The sequence below is a fragment of the Dendrobates tinctorius genome, unplaced genomic scaffold (assembly GCF_039654945.1).
Source record: "Dendrobates tinctorius isolate UK_male_01 unplaced genomic scaffold, ASM3965494v1 ptg000154l, whole genome shotgun sequence".
NCBI lineage: Eukaryota > Metazoa > Chordata > Amphibia > Anura > Dendrobatidae > Dendrobates > Dendrobates tinctorius.
Genome location: NW_027361821.1, coordinates 16,922,611 through 16,948,088, shown reverse-complemented (window position 1 = coordinate 16,948,088; position 25,478 = coordinate 16,922,611). Strand labels below are relative to the sequence as shown.

At 41.8% G+C, this 25,478-nt stretch overlaps 1 protein-coding gene across 1 annotated transcript in view; it reads right to left on the bottom strand.

Annotated features, from left to right (window-relative positions):
- The window catches only part of GAB3 (GRB2 associated binding protein 3), a 192,897-nt gene that overhangs the window by 64,667 nt on the left and 102,752 nt on the right, over window positions 1–25,478 (bottom strand). Inside the window, exon 2 of the mRNA XM_073547624.1 lies at window positions 6,701–7,004. Coding sequence (XP_073403725.1) covers window positions 6,701–7,004 — 304 coding nt within the window. The remainder of the gene's footprint in view (window positions 1–6,700; window positions 7,005–25,478) is intronic.

Here is a 25,478-nt window from a genome sequence, read left to right as displayed (position 1 = left end):
GCTAGCAATATCGCTTAGTGTGACAGACCCTTAAGACAATTTGATTTCCCTATAAGATCATCGATCTCGGCAGCATATCACCCTGTGTAAACAGGACATGAGCTGCCGAGAACAATGGCAGCCTGTACACACTGAACGATCTATTACTAAAAATAGTGTGATCATATAAAGAGAGCTTTGGCCCAGGCTGATTAAGAACAGCATTTTTACACCACTCTTATCGAAGAGAGTGCTGGAATAAGATGCACGATAATTCATTAAGAGGCATTTGTGTCATAATGAATTTGGCAAGTCTTTAAACTGCACTAATCTCAATCCAATATATTAGGAAATAGAATTGAATTAACATGTGAACATATATTCCCCATAAAAACAACTTTTAAAAACAAATATTAAAAAACATCTACTCAGTGGAAAAAAACAGGGTTAAATACCCAAAATAAACTGACCAATTTGCCTACAGATAACCTATAGTAGACCTAAAATAGCCCCTGCCTTGCTGTGGAGGTTGGCACCCTAAAAGAATGATTTTTTGGCGCCCCCACTCAACGTGGACTATCCCTCACTTCCCTATCACAGCCCTATCAATATAGGTTGGAAAACAATTTCATATAGGATAGAAATGAAGAGAGTCTTTTCTTAAATCCAAATACACTTCATATGAATTTCATGTGGGTATCTTATTGGCAACAAGATAAGATATCAAAAAACGTCACAAATCATGACTGGCACATAGCTAGAATGCTTTTGGTATATAATTAGCATATGAACCAAAATTATAAGAAATCACAATAATAGTGATAACTAAGGGCCAAAATCTAGTATGAGTTCAATGCATCCCTTTTAAATCCGCAGCATAGCCCATCTTAATGCATTTGGCACATACACTTATTGCGGACCAAGTATTAAACTGAGTTGGATGCACCCCGACGCGTTTCCCTGTCAACACGGTTCATCAGGAGGTGATACAGATGTCCAAAATGCCGGATTCCATGATGATTAGTGACATGAACCGGCGGTCAAATGGGTGGACTTAAATAACCCCTATTCCATGCCCTCATAACAATGCACTCCACCCACTGAAATCAGCGGGTTATCAATACTGGGTATTAATCACATACTCCTTTTCACTCACCCATGTCGGCGTGCGCTCCAGCGAGCGAAAGTGATTGAACTCCCGGCCATTGCATGCCGGCGTGCGTTCCGGCGAGCAGAAGTGATGAAACTTGCGGCCATTACACGGAATATGCGTTCCACTTCCTGCTGTGTCCATGATACCAAGGCGCCCAGATTACCACACAATGTGCTCCAATATGTGGAACGCACAGACCAATGACATATATCTGGCCAAGCCTCCCTCTAGCAAAAAGATTATAAGAGACCAGGGTATGGTGCTGAAATCTCTTGGAGCGCAAAAATAGCCATCCATAAGAAACATTTAGATCATTAAATTCTAATATTAATATCATATTAATTCAAATGCTCAATAGAAACAGAAATTAATAATAATTAAACTGCCATGTGACCCTGACAGAAATGCTCCTACAGCCCGCGGACGGCGTACATTTCCTTTGTAAGTTATACTACCCTTTGGGTCGAATTTATGATGAAATTGTTGGGAGCGCTTGGTCAAGATTCATTGGAGATCCAACCACTTTTAAAAAAAAGTCAGTGTAGTGGGCCAGGACTGGCGTAAAAAAAAAGTTGCTACATTTTTGCGCAGCTTCAAATTTTTTGAAATTTCAAGCAGTTTTATGCCATAATTGTTGCAAAACCTGCTTGATGACCCGGGGCCATACTTCCATATCAGCTACCATGGCAGTTCTACAACATAACTAATCTACGGTATATGAGGAGATTCTCATACTACAACCTACACTACCAGGCTGCTATTTAGAACAAACTTTCTAGTGCTTGGAATTTTTGTGGTTAAACTGGTCTGTCCTTACACTGTCGCCAAGCGAAGCACATGAGCACCCGGCTTCTGCAAAAGTGGATTATTAACAAGCATTCCAATGATGTCACTTGTGAAACAAATGTCACCACTAGAAATACATCAAGAGCAGTAAGTACTGGTGTGAGTGGTCTTAGTTGTAAACCCCCAGTAATTGCTATTAATGTACATTGTGTGGACTAATGGCCGATTAGTGATGATGAGCGGTGGACACGAGAACAGGCTGTATCTGTAATATGGTGCGGGGCAGTAGCCGTGAGAGAGGTACTCGTGTTTCGCACACGTTGCATGAAAAAAGGGGTCCTTGATGTTTGTGCTGTGGGTGCCGCAAGATAGGGAAGGCCAGGACCAGATGTCAGGGAACAAATTGAGGGAGACCAAAGTCCAACATTAAACTTATTTTTAGGGAACATGAACTTGAGAAGAACTATGTACATCAGATAATAGGCATATTTCTTCACATAGGTTTATTGCATTAAGCAGACATGGACACTTCTGGGTTACATTTAATAACACTTCATTTCTCTTGCTTTTCACACTCTCGCATCTCATGGCAAGCCTGCAAATGATTATGGGTGACTTTGTTTTCTCCTGAGAGGGCTGCATGGGTTAAGGAGTAATGCTACAGTTGCTCCCAGCTACTCTTGCTTCCCAACAGACTAATGAGGACCCCTTTGTTGAGATGTATCAATACTTACTAGAACCTTGAAAGTTCACTGTTCTCCGTAGGAGAGTTTAAGTCCCAATATGATGACCATTGCTTCCTTTCAATAGACACAATTGAGATCCCTTTCACTGCAGGTAACTGTTCAGTAAAGTCCCGCTGATGCTGATACAATTCCTTCTCGGTCAATCCCATTTTAGTGGGTTTTCTACAGTTGTGGCCAAAAGTATTGACACCCCTGCAATTCTGTCAGATGTTTCTTCCTGAAAATGATTGCAAACACAAATTCTTTGGTATTATTATCTTCATTTAATTTGTCTTAAATGAAAAAACACAAGAGAGAATGAAGCAAAAAGCAAAACACTGATCATTTCACACAAAACTCCAAAAATGGGCCAGACAAAAGTATTGGCACCCTCAGCCTAATACTTGGTTGCACAACCTTTAGCCAAAATAACTGCGACCAACCGCTTCCGGTAACCATCAATGAGTTTCTTACAATGCTCAGCTGGAATTTTAGACCATTCTTCTTTGGCAAACTGCTCCAGGTCCCTGATATTTGAAGGGTGCCTTCTCCAAACTGCCATTTTTAGATCTCTCCACAGGTGTTCTATGGGATTCAGGTCTGGACTCATTGCTGGCCACCTTAGAAATCTCCAGTGCTTTCTCTCAAACCATTTTCTAGTGCTTTTTGAAGTGTGTTTTGGGTCATGTCCTGCTGGAAGACCCATGACCTCTGAGGGAGACCCAGCTTTCTCACACTGGGCCCTACATTATGCTGCAAAATTTGTTGGTAGTCTTCAGACTTCATTATGCCATGCACACGATCAAGCAGTCCAGTGCCAGAGGCAGCAAAGCAACCCCAAAACATCAGAGAACCTCCGCCATGTTTGACTGTAGGGACCGTGTTCTTTTTTTGAATGCCTCTTTTTTTCTCCTGTAAACTCTATCCTTTGCCCAAAAAGCTCTACTTTTGTCTCATCTGACCAGAGAACATTCTTCCAAAACGTTTTAGGCTTTTTCAGGTAAGTTTTGGCAAACTCCAGCCTGGCTTTTTTATGTCTCGGGGTAAGAAGTGGGGTCTTCCTGGGTCTACTACCATACAGTCCTTTTTCATTCAGATGCCGACGGATAGTACGGGTTGACACTGTTGTACCCTCGGAATGCAGGGCAGCTTGAACTTGTTTGGATGTTAGTCGAGGTTCTTTATCCAACATCCGCACAATCTTGCGTTGAAATCTCTTGTGAATTTTTATTTTCCGTCCACATCTAGGGAGGTTAGCCACAGTGCCATGGGCTTTAAACTTCTTGATGACACTCCGCACGGTAGACACAGGAACATTCAGGTCTTTGGAGATGGACTTGTAGCCTTGAGATTGCTCATGCTTCCTCAAGTCCTCAGACAGTTCTTTGGTCTTCTTTCTTTTCTCCATGCTCAATGTGGTACATACAAGAACACAGGACAGAGGTTGAGTCAACTTTAATCCATGTCAACTGGCTGCAAGTGTGATTTAGTTATTGCCAACACCTGTTAGGTGCCACAGATAAGTTACAGGTGCTGTTAATTACACAAATTAGAGAAGCATCACATGATTTTTCGAACAGTGCCAATACTTTTGTCCACCCTCTTTTTTATGTTTGGTGTGGAATTATATCCAATTTGGCTTTAGGACAATTCTTTTTGTGTTTTTTCATTTAAGACAAATTAAAAGAAGATAATAATACCAAAGAATTTGTGTTTGCAATCATTTTCAGGAAGAAACTGAGTATTATCTGACCGAATTGCAGGGGTGTCAATACTTTTGGCCACAACGGTACTTCCCCTATGTTAAGTTCCATACCGTTTAGGTGGCCTCTCCGGTCAGGGATCCAACCTGTCGAATCCCTCCTTGGTCCTTAGGACGTATTATCTGATGTCCTGCAATCTTCCCTCTTCACACACAACACACTACAACATGTCAGTCTTCCAACTTATCAGGCCTTAGGGTCAGCATTTGCTGAGTACTGGGCTCTAACTCCCTAAGTCATCTTCTGTCTCCCACATAGTTATTTTGATTTTGGGCTAGACCCAACTATTAACTCTATCTATTCCCAACAAAGTGCATAAAAAATGACTAAACAGACACTCACATATACACTGTGCAATGCATTATATCACACCACATATCTTCAAGGAGGTGTGGGCAGCACCTTATACTTCCTAATAGAGTTGAATGACTTTGGTCGGATCGGGTTTCATGAAACAAAATTTGTTTCAGATGAATCTGGTCCGACAAGGGCAAAAAAAGTCGGAGTTTCGTCCGAAACCCGACCCCAATGCAAGTCAATGGGAAATAAAAGTTGGCATTGAGTGGATGAATGTCATCTGCTCAATGCCGACTTTTATTTCCCAGTGACTTGCATTGGGGTCGGGTTTCGGACGAAACTCCGACTTTTTTTGCCCTAGTCGGACCAGTTTCATCTGAAACAAATTTTGTTTCATGAAACCCGATCCGACCAAAGTCGCTCAACTCTACTTCCTAACATATCTGGCAGTGAGACTGTCCTCTTATAGGATTATGACTAATTACCAATGATGAGACATTGATGTAATTCTCCAATACACTGAAAAAAGCAATGGCTTTGTTGTGTGGTTTATGCCTCTGATCAGTTGCTCACATGGTGGTCACGTCTCATAAGCGGTTGGCTGAAAATGGCTGCTGTTCTCCAGGAAATATGCTACACTATAGTGATGGAAAAGCTGGAATCTTCTACTTACTGTATGATTCTTGGCATAATATATAGGCCAGAGTCTGTACTGCATGGTGCCATTATAGCGCACCATATTACAGAACATTGTTTTTATTGACGCATCTAATAGAGAAAGCTCTGTATGAAATTTGCAGGTACAGTATGGCCCTATAAACCTTGCGTAGATGGAACCATAATACAGCGAAGAGCTCTAAATGTCATCACACTTTGAGTTAAAATATCGGAACCTGCAAGACCAAATGACACAGCCTTAATCTCGTATTCTGATCCCGTGCTGTGCATTTAGACTCTGCTCCATTTGTAATCATCAGTACATTGTTTTCTGCATAATTGCATGCGTTAGTCTAATGCCAACTGGGTAGAGTGCCTGCTGGCCCGGTCCTGTGGAGTAGGAAGCTGGCATAGAGGAGACAAGGGATAAGCTAGAGAACTTTAATAAGGGGCGACATACCATATGGGAAAACTGAGACAATATACTACTGCCCACTGCTCTAGAAGGAAAAAAAAACAATATGAGGTTGCATAAAGGACCTAATCTATTGCCGGGTAAGTATATTGGCTTGTATTGGAAAAAGACCCTCTGTATCAGTATAAGCTAACTCTAAGGGTGTGTGCACATGCTGCGGATTCTGCTGCGGTTCCGCAGCGGATTTGGCCACTGCGGATCCGCAGCAGTTTTTGCTGCGGTGTACAGTACCATAATATCCTATGGATATTAAAAACCGCAGTGCAGACGGTGCGGATTTTTCCGTGCAGTTTTCCAGCGGTTTCTAAACTGCAGAAAGAATTGACATGTCAATTCTTTCTGCGGATTCCGCTGTGGTTTGCCATCTCCTCCATTGTGGAGATGAAAAACCGCAGGGCAAAACCGCAGGCCAATCCGCAGATAAAACCGCAGGTCTTTTGACCTGCAGATTTACCTGCGGATTTTACAAAATCAGCGCGGCCAAATCCGCACCCCAATCCGCAGCGTGTGCACGTACCCTAATGGTCAGATTGTATTCATATTAATCCATCAATATTGCTTAACACAGGGAAAAATGTCACACTGTAGCTGTAAAGGGGTTCTCCAGAGCTGACCTGTCTTTAGTCTGACCTGCAGGACCATGTCAGGAAATGGGAAAGGCAGTGGTAGTAGACTCATGGATAATAAAGGGGCGCAGCATATACAAAAACCCCACTGACCAAAAATTGATGGGCTATCCTAAGGCAAGGCCATTGATAATTAAGAACTTTATTCATTTTATATAGAAATTTCTATGGTGATAGATGACTTTATTCTTTCACATTGTAAAGGATGTCAAGGTCACCCCTTTCACCCTCAACCTTACCTGTGCCATCCTCCAGCTGTCCAAAGTTACATATCTGGCTGATATTATGCATCCAGCTCTGCATTTCTTCCTCAGTCCTCGCCACAAGGTAGAATGTCCGGAAAGCTGTTTTCACGATGAACACAAAACTGTTCTGGAATTCCTTCTTTATCAGGTTAACGCCAATGTATTTCTGAACTTCACATTCATTCAGGTCTATTACCCTGATGGGCTTTTTGGAGTGATTATTCTTGTAATACTCTAATACATCTGGGTTTCCACTCATCCTCCCCCGTCGTAGTACAAACCACCGTTTTCGCCAAACCTGAAGAAAGGAAGAACGTTAGACTCCAACTAAATCATCATTATCTCGATACAAGATAGCGGTCTATTCGTCAACATTCTCATTATTGGGTTCAAATAGTTTTCTTGAACTTTTCTTCCCTTCACCATGCATTAGCTATGGCTTTAGCGTTTTCCAACTCTATTGCATCATGTCATTCCAATACAAATCAATGTAAATTATGTTTGCCAGCTGTGTCGTGGCAAATAACCACATATTAAAAAAAACAAACCATTTCTGCTCTTCTGTTAAAACAAAACAAGTATTATTAAAATCTGGGATCACTTTATAATGGACTTAAAACAGGAATATTAGCAAAAAAAGTCTTCCTCCTTTGAGACTTAACGTATCTCTTTTGTGTATCCAAGGGGAAGGTAGTTTTTGTGAAAATGTATGTTTTTTATTGAAAATTGTGTTAAAATTTTGGAAAAATAAAGAATAAAACTTAAAGTGAGCAAAACTAATTACGGGTCCGTGGTCAAATGGCCATGTTGTTAGTCCATGGATGCCAAGTGAGAGCTTTGTGAAACTCCTCCTACTTGCCACCATCCCCTGCACCTCTTCTCATTAGTAGTCACCCTGCAACAATATTGTGGCGTAAAGCAAAAATCAGAGGATATACCCAGGAAGCCAGCAGGTAGAAAGATGTTCACAGAGCTCTGGTCCAGTGGCCAAGTTGGTAGTTTCTGGCTGTTGGACCAGAGCTTTTTGAACCTCCACCTGCCTGGCAGCATCTGCAGCGCCTCTTTTGATGAGTAGGCTTGGCACAATGTGCATGTGTGTCGTGCCACAACGATAATGCCTACTAATCAGAAAAGATGTCACAGTTGCCAGCAGGTAGAAGGAAGTTAGCAGAGGTCTGATCCAGTGGCCATGTCAGTAGCTTGCCTGTGGCTACTGGACTAGAGCGGTGCAAACCTCCTCCTACCTGCTGGCATCTTAGGTGCCTTTTCTGAGCAGAAGGCCCGGGGCAATGCCATTTGTGTGTCATGCCACAACAATAACATCACTCACAGCCTACTATTTAGAAGAGTTGTTGGGAATGCTGGCAGATAGGAGTAGGATCGCAGTGCTCTGATCCAAAAGCTATGGATTACGGACATGGTGGGATGTTGATCAGGGTCTGGCAAATCTTTTTGCTCAAATATTGTTAAAATAAAGCAAAAAGAAAATGAAAACAACAAACATTTCTCTAGAAGTGGTTCCTCAATATACAGTATACAGCGGTTACATACTCTCTATACAGTCAGTCGACAGTAAATTGAAGCCTTAGATCTTGGATTAATATTTTAACATTGGCTGATCTAAACCAGAAACCTCCAAATCCACTGGAAGCAAATTCACACAAACACTGTTACTGAACAATTGGAAACATATTTCCATGGGGAACTTGTTAACACGAACAATTCCCACGAACGCATAGAAATAACTGACAATAAAATGACAGTAAAAGACCGTGCCCAAAATAGAAATCAATCCGTAAAACACTAAGAGGAACAAAAAAAAAAAGATTTCCCAGAAATATTGTGTGAAAAAAAGAGAAGTGGAAATTAATAAGTAACCAGGTAAATAAGCAAAAACCACAAGTACTGCGGCTGAAATGCAAGGTATGATAGGACGGGTATAAACTTCATTATGAGCAGACAAACATGAAGCAGGCCCTCTCAGAGAGAATAGACATGTCACCAATTACGGCTTCTGTACAGTATCATGCAGAAGACGTAGACAATAAAGAGGCTCCGATGTTTATACTGTATATTTCATGTAAAGATATTTATGATGACTTCATCCACTAGAGATGATTTACTCAAGTGCAGGCCTACGGAGTAGCTAATGATTCCTTGTATCAAAAACCTATTTAATGTGGATGTAATAAAAGAGGGACAACCAAAGTAATTAATACCATAGGTACATACCATGGTCTTTGGTTTAGCTTTCGCTGAAGCACCTACTGCAATAGCCTCTATAAGGCCTCGTATAACTCGGACAAGTACAATCTGCTAAAAAAAAGGAATTGCCCTTGCACTAATGTTACTCAATGAGGCCGTGCAGATCAGCGTTTTTTTTTCTCAGCTGTATTCGGCATGAGGTTTTCAGTTGAAAATTGGATGGGAGCAAGAAAAAAATCTGATGGCATACAGAAGTGACATCTGAATTTTACGGATGCATTGTAATTATGTAACATAGGAAAGTATAAATAGTTCTGTAAAAGATTAATAACTGCTGAATGAAATAACGGATTGCACACGGATGGTGAATGAGAAAAAAACTTTCCAGGATGAAAATACGACAGATTTTTTTTAACCCCAGCCTTACACTGATTACATTTTTATTTTTTCTCTCTGCCCCTCTGTTCCAAAGTTATACCCCCTGGTAATAAAGATGCAAATTTTTCCTTCAAGTAACTGGCTGTATACCAGTCATAGAGTCGAAAAAGCAAATGCCTACCGAGAAGTTCTGTGGTAGGTGTCCAATTGGTTGAAAGGAAAATTGGCATCTTTACTACCAGGGGGTATAAGTTTAGAATGGAGGGGCACAGAAAAAGAAAAACTTTCAGAATTAGTGGAACCGGGAGGATGCAGCAGTTGGGTCAGGAGTTGAAGAGGGGAATGACTCATGCAAGGAGAAGACCCTTTCTGTTTCTACATAGAGAATAGAAAAGAGAACAATTACCGTAAGAAAGCCAAAATGAGCAATTGTAAGTACACAGTGCTATATAATACTATGATTGAAACATAATAAGAGGATAAAAATGTTGATGAATGTGCTACTCTCTAATTCCCTTAACCTTCTGGCTATTACAGAAACCTGGATCCAGCATTCATACACCACCGCTGCTGCCACTCTCTCGTTTGGTGGGATGAAATTTTCATATACCGCCAGACCTGACAACAGACAGGGTGGAGGTGTTGGTTTGCTCCTTTCATCACAATGTGCTTTCCAGGTCATCCCCCCGGTTCCCTCACTTACATTTCCTTCCTTTGAAGTCCACGCTGTCAGACTCTTTAAGCCCTTCTCCTTACGAGTGGCGGTTGTTTATCGCCCTCCAGGCTCCTCCCGCCAGTTTCTAGACCACTTCGTCACCTAGCTTACTCACTTTCTATCCTGTGACATCCCCACCCTCATCAAGGGAGACTTTAACATGCCCATCAATGATCCCCTCTCCCAATCTGCCTCTCATCTTCTTTCTCTAACTTCTTTATTCGGCCTCTGAATGTTTACTAATTCTTTTACACATGAGGACGGGAATACTCTAGACCTGGTTTTCTCCCGTCCCGGCTCGCTGCACGACTTTACTAACTCCCCTCTCCCGCTCTCGGACCACAACCTTCTTTCCTTCTCTGTCAAGAATTGTCTCCTCACCCGGGACACCCCCACTTACCACACTTATTGGAATACACGTACCATTAATACCCAGCAGCTTATGGACAATTTCCACACATATTTAGCCCCCATCTCCTCCCTCTCCTGTCCAGACTTAGCATTGTCACACTTCAATAATACACTGAAGAATGCCATAGATGAAGCAGCACCTTCTACACGCAGAAAGACCCAAAACAGACAACTGCAGCCCTGGCACACAATGCAAACACGCTTTCTTCAGCACTGCTCAAGGTGTGCAGAGTGGCAGTGGAGAAAATCTCTCTTAGCAGAAGACTTCATCCACTATGCTCAAAACCTATAACTCTGCCCTTCATCTGGCCAAACAATCGTACTTCACCACCTCATCACCTCACTATCCAACAACCCAAAACGACTTTTTGGAACCTTAAACTCCCTCCTGAAACCTAAAGTACAGGACCCCATCAGCAACCTCAGCAGTGAGGATCTGGCCACTTATTTCCTAGAAAAAATCAACCACATCCATCAGGATATCTCAGCCCAATCTCCTCAGTGCCAGGATCCCCTTCCCTGCCGCACTTCAAGCTCACTAGACATCTTTGAGCCTGTTTCAGAAGAAGAAGTTTCCAAGCTCCTCGCTTCTGCTCGGACTACAACCTGCAACAGTGACCCCATTCCTTCACATCTCCTGCAGTCTCTCTCACCAGTGGTCACCACTCACCTGACTAAAAAATAACCTCTCTCTTTCTTCAGGTATATTTCCCTCCTCATTTAAACATGCCATCATAACCCCTTTACTTAAAAAGCCATCCCTGGACTAGAACTGCACTGCTAACTACAGACATTTCTCTAACCTTTCCTTCATCTCTAAACTCCTGGAATGCTTCGTCCACTCCAGTCTAATCCGCTATCTCTCGGAAAACTCTCTTCTCGACCCCTTACAATCTGGTTTTCGCTATTTACACTCCACTGGAACTGCTCTCACTAAAGTCTCTAATGATCTAATAACAGCTAAATTGAAAGGTCATTGCTCCCTGCTGATTCTACTGGATCTCTCTGCCGTATTTGACACTGGGGATCACCAGCTCCTCCTCATTATGCTCTGCTCTATAGGCCTCAAGGACACAGCCCTCTCCTGGTTCTCCTCCTACCTCTCTGACTGCTTCTTCACTGTATCTTTTGCCGGCTCCTTTTCCTCTCCTCATCCCCTTACTATCGGGGCCCCGCAGGGCTCAGTCCTAGGCCCCCTCCTCTTCTCTCTATACACTGCCCCTATTGGACAAACAATCAGCAGATTTGGGTTCCAATATCATCTCTATGCTGATGACACCCAATTATACACTTCTTCCCCTGATATCACCCTACCCTAATTCAAAATGCAAAGGATTGTCTGTCTGCTGTCTCTAACATCATGTCCTCCCTCTATCTGAAACTAAATCTCTCCAAAACTGAACTTCTTGTGTTTCTCCCCTCTACTAACCTTACTTCTACCTAACATCGAAATAACCCTGGAGGGTTCAACCATAACTCCCAAGCAGCATGCCCGCTGTCTTGGGGTCATATTTGACACCAAACTTTCCTTTACTCCCTATATCTGATCACTCACTCGCTCTTATTACCTGCATCTTAAAAACATCTCCAGAGTCCGACCTTTTCTCACCTTTGAAACTGCTAAGACTCTTACTGTTGCTCTTATTCATTCTCGTCTGGACTACTGCAACTCTCTTCTGATCGGTCTCCTTCTTACCAAACTTTCTCCTCTCCAATCCATCTTGAATACAGCAGCCAGGGTCATATTTCTGTCCAGCCGCTTCACTAATGCCTCCATCTTGTGCCAGTCATTACACTGGATACCTATTCGCTACATGGTCCAGTATAAACTCATCTCTCTCACTCACAAAGCTCTCCACAGTTCTGCACCGCCTTATATCTCCTCTTTCATCTGTCTATCGCCCTACACAAGCCCTCCGTTCTACAAATGACCTAAGACTAGCATCCCCCGTAATCCGAACCTCGCACCTCCGTCTAAAAGACTTCTCTCGTGCTGCGCCAGCTCTCTGGAATGCACTTCCCCAGACGATCAGACTGATATCTAGCCCCGACAAATTCAATCGCGCTTTGAAAACCCATCTCTTCAAACAAGCCTACCACATCAACTACTCAGTAAACTAACTTTGCCCTGCTCCCTCCTTCCAAATATTATTCTGAATCTGCACCCTACTATTCATCTGCCTCCACACCCTCCATGCACACGATAACTGCACTTGATACTTGACTAGTGCACTTAAACACACAGGCTGATGACCGGATCATGCAGTTTTATTTGAAAATCCCTATTTATTATAATTGCCAGACCAGAGATAACAAGCACTTTTCACCTTCTGTGTCCTCCCATTTCCTTGTAGATTGTAAGCTTGCAAGCAGGGACCTCACTCCTAATGTCACTGTTTAAATTGTCTTAACTTGTATTGAATTTATTGTCTGTACATGTCCCCGCTTAATTGTAAAGTGCTGAGGAATATGTTGGCGCTATATAAATAAAAATTATTATTATTATTACTTTAATTAAATTTTAAATACAATTTTGAATAATAAAATCCATTGAAAGGTCCTCTTTAAAGGAATCACTAGATAAACCCCATATTACAACTGTATGGTTGAGATCAAGAAAGACTGGCATATTTATATTTAAGTTGTAGATGCAATCAGAGATATTTATGGTACATATTTCTATGGTGGATAACACATTCTTGGTCCACTACTGCTAAATTTGTTAACATCTAGGGTAGTGCAGTCTGAAATTCAATTGTTAGAACAGGTGGCTTATAGAGATGAGCGAATCTGTTCAGATTTCGTCCCCGAATCTGATTTTGACATATTCGGGACATATTCGAACACTATTCGGGCGGAATGTATGTCTTATGTTCGGTTCCGAACATATTAGGTAATTTCTACTCCCACTGACTCTACTGACGTTCGGCTGTGTTCTACGAATGTTGCAAAAACAATATTCGATTCCAATTGTATTCGGAACCGAATCCGAACAAATTCGCTCATCTCTAGTGGCAAATAGGAGGTTCTCGATTGGGGCGCCCTCTAATATGCCCATATTCACGAAAAATGCATATGGACTGACCCACTTAAAAAATTTTCTGTTTTTAGTTTTCATTGGGGGGGTCATTCCAAAGAATACAAATGAAATTGTACAATCTTATTTGCTCCTTTTTAATGTTCACATAATATAATCAGCCTCCATCCGTTCTTTTCTGCTGTACTGCAGAACTGATGTGCAGGAGAAACTTTAGGCATTGTTCACATCAGGACACTATTCCTTACACATCTATGTTCTCCATTTTAGGCAAAAAGAAAACCCAAGAAGACACTTTAATGCATTTGGCTTATGTGAAACTTTTGTGACTTACTGACAAAAAAAGGAAACTGGATAGAGCTGTAATGAGCCACTGTGAACAAAAAGACCACGGAGAAGTCAGTTACTTAAAAAAGAGGCCACACAATAACATTACAAACCATCTATACTTTTAACCATGAAACAAATTATGCAGCACCTAATAAAGACATTTCTGGAAATACCGTAGATGATATTAGAGGCCCTAGACGGCAGTCCCACAACACAAGAAATATCACTTCTATAGCAACCGGCTTTCCACCGATTGTGACCGACAATACAGTGCTACCTGCAGACACTTGGGAAAAGCAGTTTTTAGCAATGACCCATTTTTATTAAACTATCTGGGTCTTATATATCTTAGAAAAATAAGCCTTTTTGGCCACAGAAATTCATCATTTTTCATATGCAAACATAACCGATGGAGAATCTGGCTGATTTAATCAGTATCTACTGTGTAGATGAGCTGCCTAACAATCCCCAAATTTGTGGATGGGGAAATCAAAGGGTACATTTGAATTTTTTTTTTTATTAAAATCTTCTGCTCAATCTGTTTGGATGATAATCAAGTTTACAATTGTGATGCTTTGATGGTTCTTCGCACAGTCATATGTGCGATTTCAGGTTCAGATAAGGTCAGGGTAGCCATCATTTTTCTGCTATATCTCTAGAGTGAATACACTTGCACAATACACAATCTGCACAGATGTTCTCAGGAAATTCAGATTCACCCTTTGACAAAATTAAATAAGCTTTCAGAACTAATAGCATTCATGGAAAGGGTCCAATGTACACGTGTAAGCTTTGAAGCTTTTCTAAAATACAAAAAAAAGCAGTATTGTTGCCCTCGGCTTAAGGGTCTTGTTAAAAATGCAGCTGATTGTAGAGGAAGTGGTCAGAAGACACCAGGTGGGTTTTAGGATAGGAGAAAGCATCCCCTTTTTTTGACTTCTCAGGAAACAAAAGTGTTTCAATTTGAAGAGCGTTTAATTAAAGTGGAAGTTACACTTGTAGCTAAGCTGTAACAGAGGAGATTTAAGATTTAGTGGAACGGATTAGATCTTGCGCAAAACAATATACATCATTAATGTTTAGTGATCACTGGGAGATTGGTCGCTTGTCACCAGAGTCAGGAAATACTGATCACTTATTGCTAAATTAGCTTGTTTCCTGACCATTTATTTTTACTACGATCCTGCTATCCAATCCCCTTGGGGTTCAATCCTACTTAGAAATATACCACATACTTATTAATTTCATATGAACAAGAGCATCTATATAATTTACACTGTCTTTACAAATACTCAACCACCTGTTTTAGAAATATCAAAATGTTTCCAAAAGACTGGTGGAGGGTCATATCTTTTGGGGATAGAATGGAATTTGGATGACGGGATTGTTACGCACATGCCTTAGTCCGTTGGATTTTCTTGGGCTGCACTTTGGGCTTTGCTAGTAGCCGGGCGTGATCCATGTGTTGTATTTCCTGAGCATTTATAAGGCCTCCCAGGACACACAGCTGTATTACTCTAAGACTTCCTAGTGACTATCAGTTGTCTGTGCACAGCTCCAATCCATGTTCATCAGGACCTCTTCTGGCTATCTGTGGTTTCCCGTCTGAGCCTGCTATGTGTAACAGTGATGTAGTTGGAATGATAGCATTATCCATCCCTAGATACGGAAATTATGCAGTTATCCCTATCTGTAAGGCCAAGTCCACATGATGATATTTTCGGTCACAGAACTGTAAAACGGAAAGCAAATTGACACCACTCAGATAAATATTATTCAGTGGGACAGTGCAGATGAGCCATTTTTTTCATGGACAAAATCCGCTGGTTACTTTAATATGTCAAATGAGATTCAAGACTTTAAAATTAATGGTGTGCTAAAAAAATCCAATTTTTACATTCATTGGAATTCATTAACATCAGAAACTGTGCTTAGTCTTGTAAATTTAAAATAACTGCTGCTGTCTAACAACGGATTGCAAACAGATGAGAAATAAGAAAACAAATCTTCTGAGTCACGTGATGGCGATTTAGACTCTCCGGATCGCAGTGGGATCTATGTGCGAGCCGGAAATCTCTTTTACAATATCAGACTATGAAGCCTTGCTCTCACTCTCCATAGACTTACATTGCAAAATCCACTTTTGGGTCACACATAGAGCGCAACGTGACCCAGAGAGTCTGAATCGTCATCATATGACTCTGAAGATGAGCAGAATGTCACTGAATACCGGCAATGTGTGAGTAGATTAACACACTGACACTACACTAACATTTGCACTAGTTTAGAAAAGTAAAAAATAATGGGAATGCCTCTTTAAGCAGCATAAGCTCATCCATAGTCGGAGAACTGGTCTAAACTACCCAAGTGTGTTATCGTTTAAGAGCCAAGACAAAAAGCACTTCACAATTCCATGAAACTAAATTTGTTTCACTTTGGAAATACCACAAAACCCAAAAGGTCACTAACAGTCAAACTGCATATCTAACCGTCAGGCCTCACATGATAGCACAAAGTGGAGAAAAAAATAGAGTAAAGGAGAGCAAAAACAGGAAATTGGGCAAAATGAAGCTGCAAAGATGATACCCACAACTGGGCGGCCTACAGTGAGGAAATAGCTCTATGCAACTTACTACTTCTCAAAGAAAAGACATATGTTTGTGGTCAGATGTTAGCAATGCCTCTCCTACTTGGCTACATCATACAATTTACACTTTTGTTTTTTAACCCCTTCCCAACAAAGGGTGTACCGCTACGTTCTATTTTGCAATGCATTCTCGCAAGTAGACATACCGATATGTCCTGGTGATTGTGTGTCCACAGGAATGACCCTCGGGTGAGCACCACCTGTGAGTTGGCTTAAGTAATAGCCGAGGCCTGGCTGTCACTATCATGAGCGGTGCCAACGTTGTTTTTAACCCCTAAATTCTGTGATCAATAACGATAGCAGCATATAGAAGGCAGGGAGAAGGAGGAGACTCCCTCTCCGGTCTGATTGGTGCCCTCGCGTCATCGTCACGAGGGTCTGATCATTGCTATGGCAACCCAAGGTCAAGTGATGACCTCTGAGTATGCCAGCTACAGTGGCCTGTTTAGACCATGCCAGCAGCATGGTCTAAAACGCGATCTGTTAATGCAGCACTCACAGGTATAATGCATTACTGTGATGGGACATTGCAATTCATTATACCAGTGGTGAGAGTAAAAAAAAAAAAAAAAAGTTAAAGTTCCATAGAGGGGCTAAATAAAAAAAAAAAAGTGAAATAAAGTGTTAAAAAATTCTAAAAAATATCACAATAAAAATATTATACCCATAAATATGTATATTTATGTAAAAACAAAAACAAACAAAAAAAGTGGACATATAGTGGGTATGCAAAGTATTCAGACCCCTTTACATTTTTCACTCTATTTCATTGCAGTCATTTGGTAAGTTCAAAAAAGTTCATACTTTTTCTCATTAATGTAACACTCTGCACCCCATCTTGACTAAAAATAACCAGAAATGTAGAAATTTTTGCAAATTTATTAAAAAAGAAAAACTGAAATGTCACATGGTCACCCTTTTGAGCTAGTACAGCCATAAGTCTTCTTGGGGATGATGAAACAAGTTTTTCACACCTGGATGTGGGGATCCTCTGCCATTCTTTCTTGCAGATCCTCTCCAGTTCCGTCAGGTTGGGTGGTGAACGTTGGTGGACAGCCATTTTCAGGTCTCTCCAGGGATGCTCAGTTGGGTTTAGGTCAGGGCTCTGGCTGGGCCAGTCAAGAATGGTCACAGAGTTGTTCTGAAGCTAATCCTTTGTTATTTTAGCTGTGTGCTTAGGGTCATTGTCTTGTTGGAAGGTGAACCTTTGGTCAAGTCTGAGGTCCAGAGCACTCTGGAAGAGGTTTTCATTCAGGATATCTCTGTACTTGGCCGCATTCATGTTTCCTTCCATTGCAACCAGTTGTCGTGTGCCTGCATCTGAAATACACCCCCATAGCATGATCCTGCCACCACCATGATTCACTGTTGGGATTGTATTGGGCCGGTGATGAGCAGTGCCCAATACACCTGGGTTTCTCCACACATACCACTTAGAATTATCACCTAAAAGTTCTATCTTCGTCTCATCAGACCAGAGAATCTTATTTCTCATAGTCTGGGAGTCCTTAATGTGCTTTTTAGCAAACTCTATGTGGTTTTTTGGATCTCAGCCACAGTGATCTTGGGGTTCTTCTTTATTTACCTCTCTCACCAAGGCTCTTCTCCCACGATTGCTCAATTTGGCTGGACGGCCAGGTCTAGGAAGACTTCTGGTGGTCCCAGACTTCTTCCATTTAAGGGTTATGGAGGCCACTGTGCTCTTAGGAACCTTGAGTACTGCAGAAATTCTTTTGTAACCTTGGCCAGATCTGTGTATTGCCACAATTCTGTCTCTGAGCTCCTTGGCCAGTTCCTTTAACCTCATGATTCTCATTTGGTCTGACATGCACTGTGAGGTCTTATATAGACAGGTGTGAGCCTTTGCAAATCAAGTCCAGTCAGTTTAATTAAGCACAGCTGGACTCCAATGAAGGAGTAGAACCATCTCAAGAAGGATCACAAGGAAATTGACAGCATGCGACTTAAATATGAGTGTCTGAGCAAAGGGTCTGAATACTTATGACCATGTGATATTTCAGTTTTCCTTTTCTAATAAATTTGCAAAAATTTCTACATTTCTGTTTTTTTCAATCAAGATGTGGTACAGAGTGTACATCAATGGAAAAAAAAATGAATTTTTATGAATTTACCAAATGGCTACAATGAAGCAAAGAGTGAAAAATGTAAAGGGGTGTGAATACTTTCTGTAACTGCTGTATTTGGTATCACCGCATTTGGAACAACCCAACCCATAAAACTGTCACAATAACTAACCCCTTTAGTGAACACCGTAAAAACAAATAAACAAAAAGCATGGCAAAAAAAATATGCTTTTTCATCATACCACCAAACTAAAAGTGGAATAAAAAGCAATAAAAAAGACCAATGTAAATGAAATTGGTATATCTGAAAACACCATCTTGCCTTGCAAAAACAAGTCACCATACAGCTCCGACAGCGGAGACATGTAAAAGTTATAGCTCTCAGAATATAGCAATGTAAAAACAATTATTATTATTTTTTTTAAATGCTTTTATTGTGTAAATGTGTCAAAACATGATATAAATGTGGTAATAGTACTGAACAGAAGAATAAAGCTGCCTTACTACTTCTACCACAAGGTGAATGGAATAAAAAAAAACCTAAAAAAATGTCGAAACGACCCTTTGGGTAGAGGAACGATCTCATTGATCTACTCTGCCACAAACTCTCCACAAGATGATAAAAAAAATTAAAGTACATGTTGCAATGGGAGGAAGATCTGGGGTTTGAAGAGTCGACTGACGAATGGTATTGTAACTGCGACACCCTATCAAATGGTAGTCACCAGCCTTCCCTTGTAGAGACCTCCCTGAAAGTTTTACATAGAGTCTACTATGTACTTGAAAAAATCCACAGCATTTTTCCTAATATCTGGGGTGATTGTTTAGAGGTTGCAAAATATCTGGTCATATCATCTTGTGGTCTTGTACAGTGGTTTCTGGGTTTTGGAGGAAGGTGAAGTGTCTGATAGCACAGATGTATGGTGGACCAGTTGAGCTGGAATTTTCTACCCTTTTACTGGGAACCAGACCTTCTGTGGCACCCTACGTCTTTACCGCCACAAAAGGGTTAAACATGTACTGTTTTGTATGTGTTTTGTAAGCAATGGGAGTTATGCTTTCTCTGCTAGAGACCACAACACACACACAATTTATCTCACTCCCTTACTTGTCTGAAGCTTAGAGCTTTGCAGACATACCCTAACTGGGAGGGGGAGGAGTCGAATTGTTGTTTTCAGTGAAGAAGAAGGTGAAGGAGAAGATGGAGAACTCTCCTGGAAGCCATGACATGTGCTCCCTCCAGGAGTAAAGCTAAGAAGAATCAGGGAGTCAGCCCCTTGGCCATCCATGCTTTAGAGCAGGGTGGTAAGCTGAGAGACTATGAGGGTTTATACAACCAACAGCAGAGTGTTTTCCCCGGGAAGACTGCAGCAAACTAGGATCAGTGAAGGAATGTGCAAGAAGGAACTTGAGCTTCACACAGGATCCAAGCTGCAAGTTGCCAGAGGAGGAAAACACAGTGAGTAGTGGCTATACTGGAAGTTCCAAACTCCAGGTAGCCTTGGTCCCTGAAGGGATTAGTATAGCAGAAAGTTTACACCGAGTCACAGCAGAGGGAAGGATAACTCCCATTTTGCAAAGCAGACTGTAACCTGGTGAGAGTTGTAATATCTCCTCTGAACTGCACATGAACTACAGTAAATGATAAAGTGACCTTTCTTTTCTCCTGCCTTATTACTCCGTGTCTTCTACTTCCATCACAATCTCTGAGGGTCAGCACTGGTTGGAGAGGGTTAAACATCTGCTTTGCCATCACCATCTACTCCCCCAGGGATCATCTGCAGTGCCGGCTATACTACAGTCGAATACTCCAACTGGCGTCACGAATCACTACATAAACTTTATCCCTTATCAATCCTGCCATTTTACATGACCGCCTCGAGCCACGGACCGGGTCACTGCCACTGTGACACAAACTGTTAAGACGACCAGATCGGTGCCGAGTATCCCACGGCCTCTGGGGTACTTCACCTCCATAAACTAGTAAACTACTTATGTATGGCCACTAAAATCCACATCGCGGAGAGGTGGAAATCGCCCTCACAATATTTATGGTAAAGGAAAAGTTGAATGACATTATGTTATATGAAAGAATAGAAGCGACTAGAACAGACACGTGGGATTCTTTCTTCAAGGTTTGGCATTCTTTGATTAAACTTCATTCAGATACTCGACTGGACCAGGCACTGCGGCTCTCTCCATAGCTATTTGAGAACTGATGGCGGCTTGTGTCGGGATTTATATATGATACTAAAATTGTGGGTTGCATAAATGTTTTGAACGCCCTAGGTTAATTACTGATTATACCATAGTAGACTATTGGATCTTGTATAAATAGATTCCTTGTGTCGTTCCCTACCCTTGTCTATGTCCTGTCTCCCCTTATACTATTTGATGTTTACTGAATGTTTGTTAAAATGTTAGTATATGCTCCCTTGCATGGGAGAAAATATTGATCTATAAAGTTTCAAAATAAAAATTAATGAAACTAAAAAAAACCCTCAAAAAAACATTACCTGAATTGCTGGTTTTTGTTCACTTTGCCTCTCAAAAATCAGAATAGAAATATAAAGCGATCAAAAAATGTCATGTGCCCAAAATTGGTGCCAATAAAATAGTCAGCTCATCCCACAAAAAATAGCCCACATATGACTCTGTCAACAGAAATATAGAAAGATTATAACTCTTAGAATACTAAATGGTGCTGCAAAAACTTTAAAAAAAAATAATTTAGTGTGTGACAGCAGCCAAACATAAAAACCCCATATAAATCTGGTATCACTGTAATCGCATCAACCTGAACAATAAAGTCACTTAATCACTTATACCACATGAGGAAACAGCGTAAAAAATAAATAAAACCAATTCTTCGCCTACTGTTGATTTGTTCATTCTGCCTCTCAAAGATCACAGTAAAGCTCAGCACACATTTATCCTGCGCTCTACGCTGAGCACTTACACCGGGGTTTCTGTGTAAATCTCTGAAATACTTGATTCAGATGGAACCCTGGGCTGAAAATTCCCTATAATGAGGCAGATGGAGGCACTGTGGATGCTGTCTGACTTATGATCCGGAGGTGTCTGTAATTTTCTTTGAAAAGAAGGACACCACTGAATAGAGGCCAGATGGAGTTTATAGTAACTCTGCAGCCTCATTATAGTGAATGGATCCCTCAGGTGTTTCATCTGAGTCATCCGGAGAACAGGATAAATGTGATCCAAAATGTTATGTAAAATGTTCCCAATAAAAGCTTCAAATCAATACACAAAAGCAAGTCTCCACTCAGCTCCATCATCTGTCAATGGAAATATAAAAGGCTTTCACATTGCTGGTAGCACAAAGGCTCTGGAAAAGCGCTATGGCTCCTCTGCCCCCAAAAGAAAATCCAGCAAATTCTGTGCTCCCAAATCCAAATGTCCACCTCCCTTCTGAGCCCCACTGTGCCTAAACCACATTTAGTGTCCACATGTTTGGCATTTCTGTAGCAATGAGAGCCTGCTTAATTTTGGGTGCGTGTCTCCAAAAGTATGAGCTGGGCACAATGTGTGGGTACTACAATGTACTGGTTACTACAATGGCAGAATTGCAATTTTCACTCGGCAACGTCCAATGCTGCTTGTTTCTCGTAAACACCCAAGGAGTCAAAATTGTCAGTACACCTGTAGATAAATTCTTAGAGGGATATCATTTTCAAAATTGGGTTACTTGAGGGGGGATTCTGCTTTTTGCACTTTGGGGCTCTGTATATGGAGTCCCGAAACTATTCTAGGAAAATCTGTGCACCAGGAGGCAAGTAGCGCTCCATCCCTACCGAGTCTCACCATGTGGGTAAGCATTACTGTACAGCCAGATATGGGGTATTGACATATTTATCAGTGGAGAAGCTTTCCCACAAAATGAGGCAAAACTGCAGAAAAAGTCAAGAATTTCATGATAACAAATCAAATCACTGGACTGAATGGACACTTTAGAGCCTACAGAGAGAAAACAAATTTTTGCCCCAGCTAGGAATTTTCTTATATGAGTCAAATATGTTCTCTGCGTAGGGTTTACTCAAAGTGGACAATCCCATTAAGACATGGGAGCACAACCTTTTTTGGCCTTAAGGCCACATTATCACATTGAACTCCTTACATGGGATACAATAAAAGCTAATAGCGTATTACCTTGTGATAGGTTTATGGCATATCAGAAAGCATATGCTATAAACATACTGTGTCTGTGCCTACTATCACATATATTCTCAGGAAGTATGCGCCCGACAGTCTGCACAGTCTGGATGGAGGCCGAGGTATTTGTCCACTATAAACAAATATATATTGTGTGGTAGACGTTTCTTTGCAGTGACCATCTGTATAGTCTGCTACACTTTCCTATACAGCCTGTCACTAGTCACGCACGCGGCTTGGTCTCCGGCGGCTATTAAAAGCATGTTTTTATTCTGAAGACAAACATACTTGGCATTGATCATACAGCCAGTGCCTGATACATGCTGCCTACGGTTTTGCAGGATGTATCACCTGTCAGGTTCCCTTTAAAGACATGGTATGTGGTCGCATACCTACTAGACGTAGCCTGAAACGGCACACTTTTGGCCTCCATCTGGTGAATTGTCGACTATGGCAACAATACAATAAAGGCTAAAAAATGGTCCCGACATACGCTGTAGGCATTGTGCACCTTGTCACAGGTTTCACTACCAAGAATCCCGCTTACCTGGAAAATTGGGGGTCTACTTCCCAATAATCAGTACTTTAGAGATGAAGAGACCCTGCACGAGTGTAACTCTCTCCATTGAAGACTAAAGTTGTAGTAGCGGGTTACATTTCACAATCCCCATAAACCGGAATGGCGACAGCTGCATGTATAGGAAGCCATCACCATAACTCCGATTTGCCCTTCTGGAGAGCAAAACAAGGGACAAGGCTCTCCGGTCTCTTGATGTATGGGGAAAATGGTTATGACTATGGTTACACAGTGCTGAATTCGTGCTTGCCCATCCTACTCTTCGTCCCTCTGACATAGAAACTACTTTGTATAGAAGGTTGAGGGGCCACACAAAATGGCATGGTGGGCCGTATTTGGGCCCTGAGCCGCAGGTTGCACACCTTTGCCTTAAGGTATAGTGAAGATAAAATAATATGATGAATAAATTACGCATTTGGACACTAGGCAATCCAAGTCATAAGATATGTAAATATCACAGCGACGAATATTGAGCTTTACTAAGTATTGCAGAAAAGGACCCTGGGCCCAAAAAATGAGAAAAACCATCCTGCATGTCATTTTGTAGAATAATATCTGTGTCTGTATTATATTCTGCTGTGAATCCACCATAAACCTCATACCTTACCTTTTTATTCTAAAGCAACTAAGACATGAGTCTACATTCCTGCATGTATAGGACAATGATAGCAATGTGCTGCTCTGCTTACATATTCATGTGTATGGCTTCAGACAGGTCACTGATCCCTTACTGACCTGCCCCTATTTTACATACTGAATATAATATGCATTGAAAAGCATGATCACATCTATACTATGCATTTAATTATTTTATTTGCTGATATAAATTTATTTAAAAAAAAAGTTTTTCTCTGCGTCTGCGGTGACCCTGTAAGGAGGAAGACCAGGCTGCAAGTACGTGTATTGAGCCGGGTCCGGAAATTCTGAGGCTGCATGCCCCATGACCCAGGAAGAGGGAGCGTGTAGAGAAGGAACCCGGTTGGAAGCTGAGGGAGAAAGCACGCAAATCTGCAGAGTGGCCCCCGCCGTCAGCGTGTGAGCAGCAGGGCAGGCAGCGCGATCTGCACCCAACCCGCCGGCACTGCGATAGACTGCAGCACACAGACCCGGTGGCCAAGAGAGACACGTGGCAGGATGAGACAGCACGCAGCAAGGGGACGTGAGTACTCCGGCCCTCGAGCATCAATATATAGCGCAGGCCTGCGCTCAAGCTTCCCCGCCACGGCTGACAAAGACTGTGAGAAGAGACGTGCAGTGTGCCCGTTGGTCACCACGGAGCGAGGTGTTGAACGTTCCGGGCTAGTGAGAACTGCGTGCGTGCTGTCAGAGGGAGATCGGATGCAGGACTGCCATCTGCGCCCTGATTCACCAGGGTATATCTGCCGGGCCACGTTGGGCTCAGACAGTGGCGTGGCCCACGTTCTTCCGGCCACATCAGTATATGGACTAGGGGACCAGTGGAAGATACTGGACACCGACCGCTGCCGCCTGAAGACAGACCACCGTTACCAGCAGGACCTTCTTGGACAAGCACCGCACCAGCTGTTGTCGGAGCTACTGACTTTCAAGCAGCATCTACAGTCGGAGGAACTTCTGACATGATAAGTGTACAAAAGGACTGCCGTTACCTTGCTCATTAACTCTACATATTATTTACACCTGAACTGCCTATTCTCTCGTTCAACCATTCATCTCCCTGCGAGGAGTTAACCCCCTGTTTAATTAAAACTGTTAAAATTGTTAACCCTTGCCCTGCCTCCTGTCTGTCACTGCTTCCCGCAACCTGCTTACAATCCGATAGATGCTACTGCGCAGACTCCGGCGTGATCTTCCTAGAGAAAAAAAAAATTGTCTCCACCAAGATGGCGCTGGCAGCATCTATCAGATCGCCTATATATGCTACTGCTCAGATGCGGCTGAAGTCATTTTGAGAGAGAATTTTTTTTCTGAATAAATTTATATCAGAAAATAAAATAGTTAAATGCATATTATAGATGTGATCATGCTGCAGCTCCGGCACTGGTGTCTACCTGCTGAATGTGATTTTTCTTTTTTCAATATATATAATATATAATATTCAGTATGTAAACTAGGGGGCAGGTCAGTGAGGGATCAGAGACCTGTTAGGAGCCCATACACATGAATACCTAATCAGAGCACCACATGAAGACCCCCCCCCACAGGCCGCCCAAGAGCACGAGCATATCAATAACTCAAA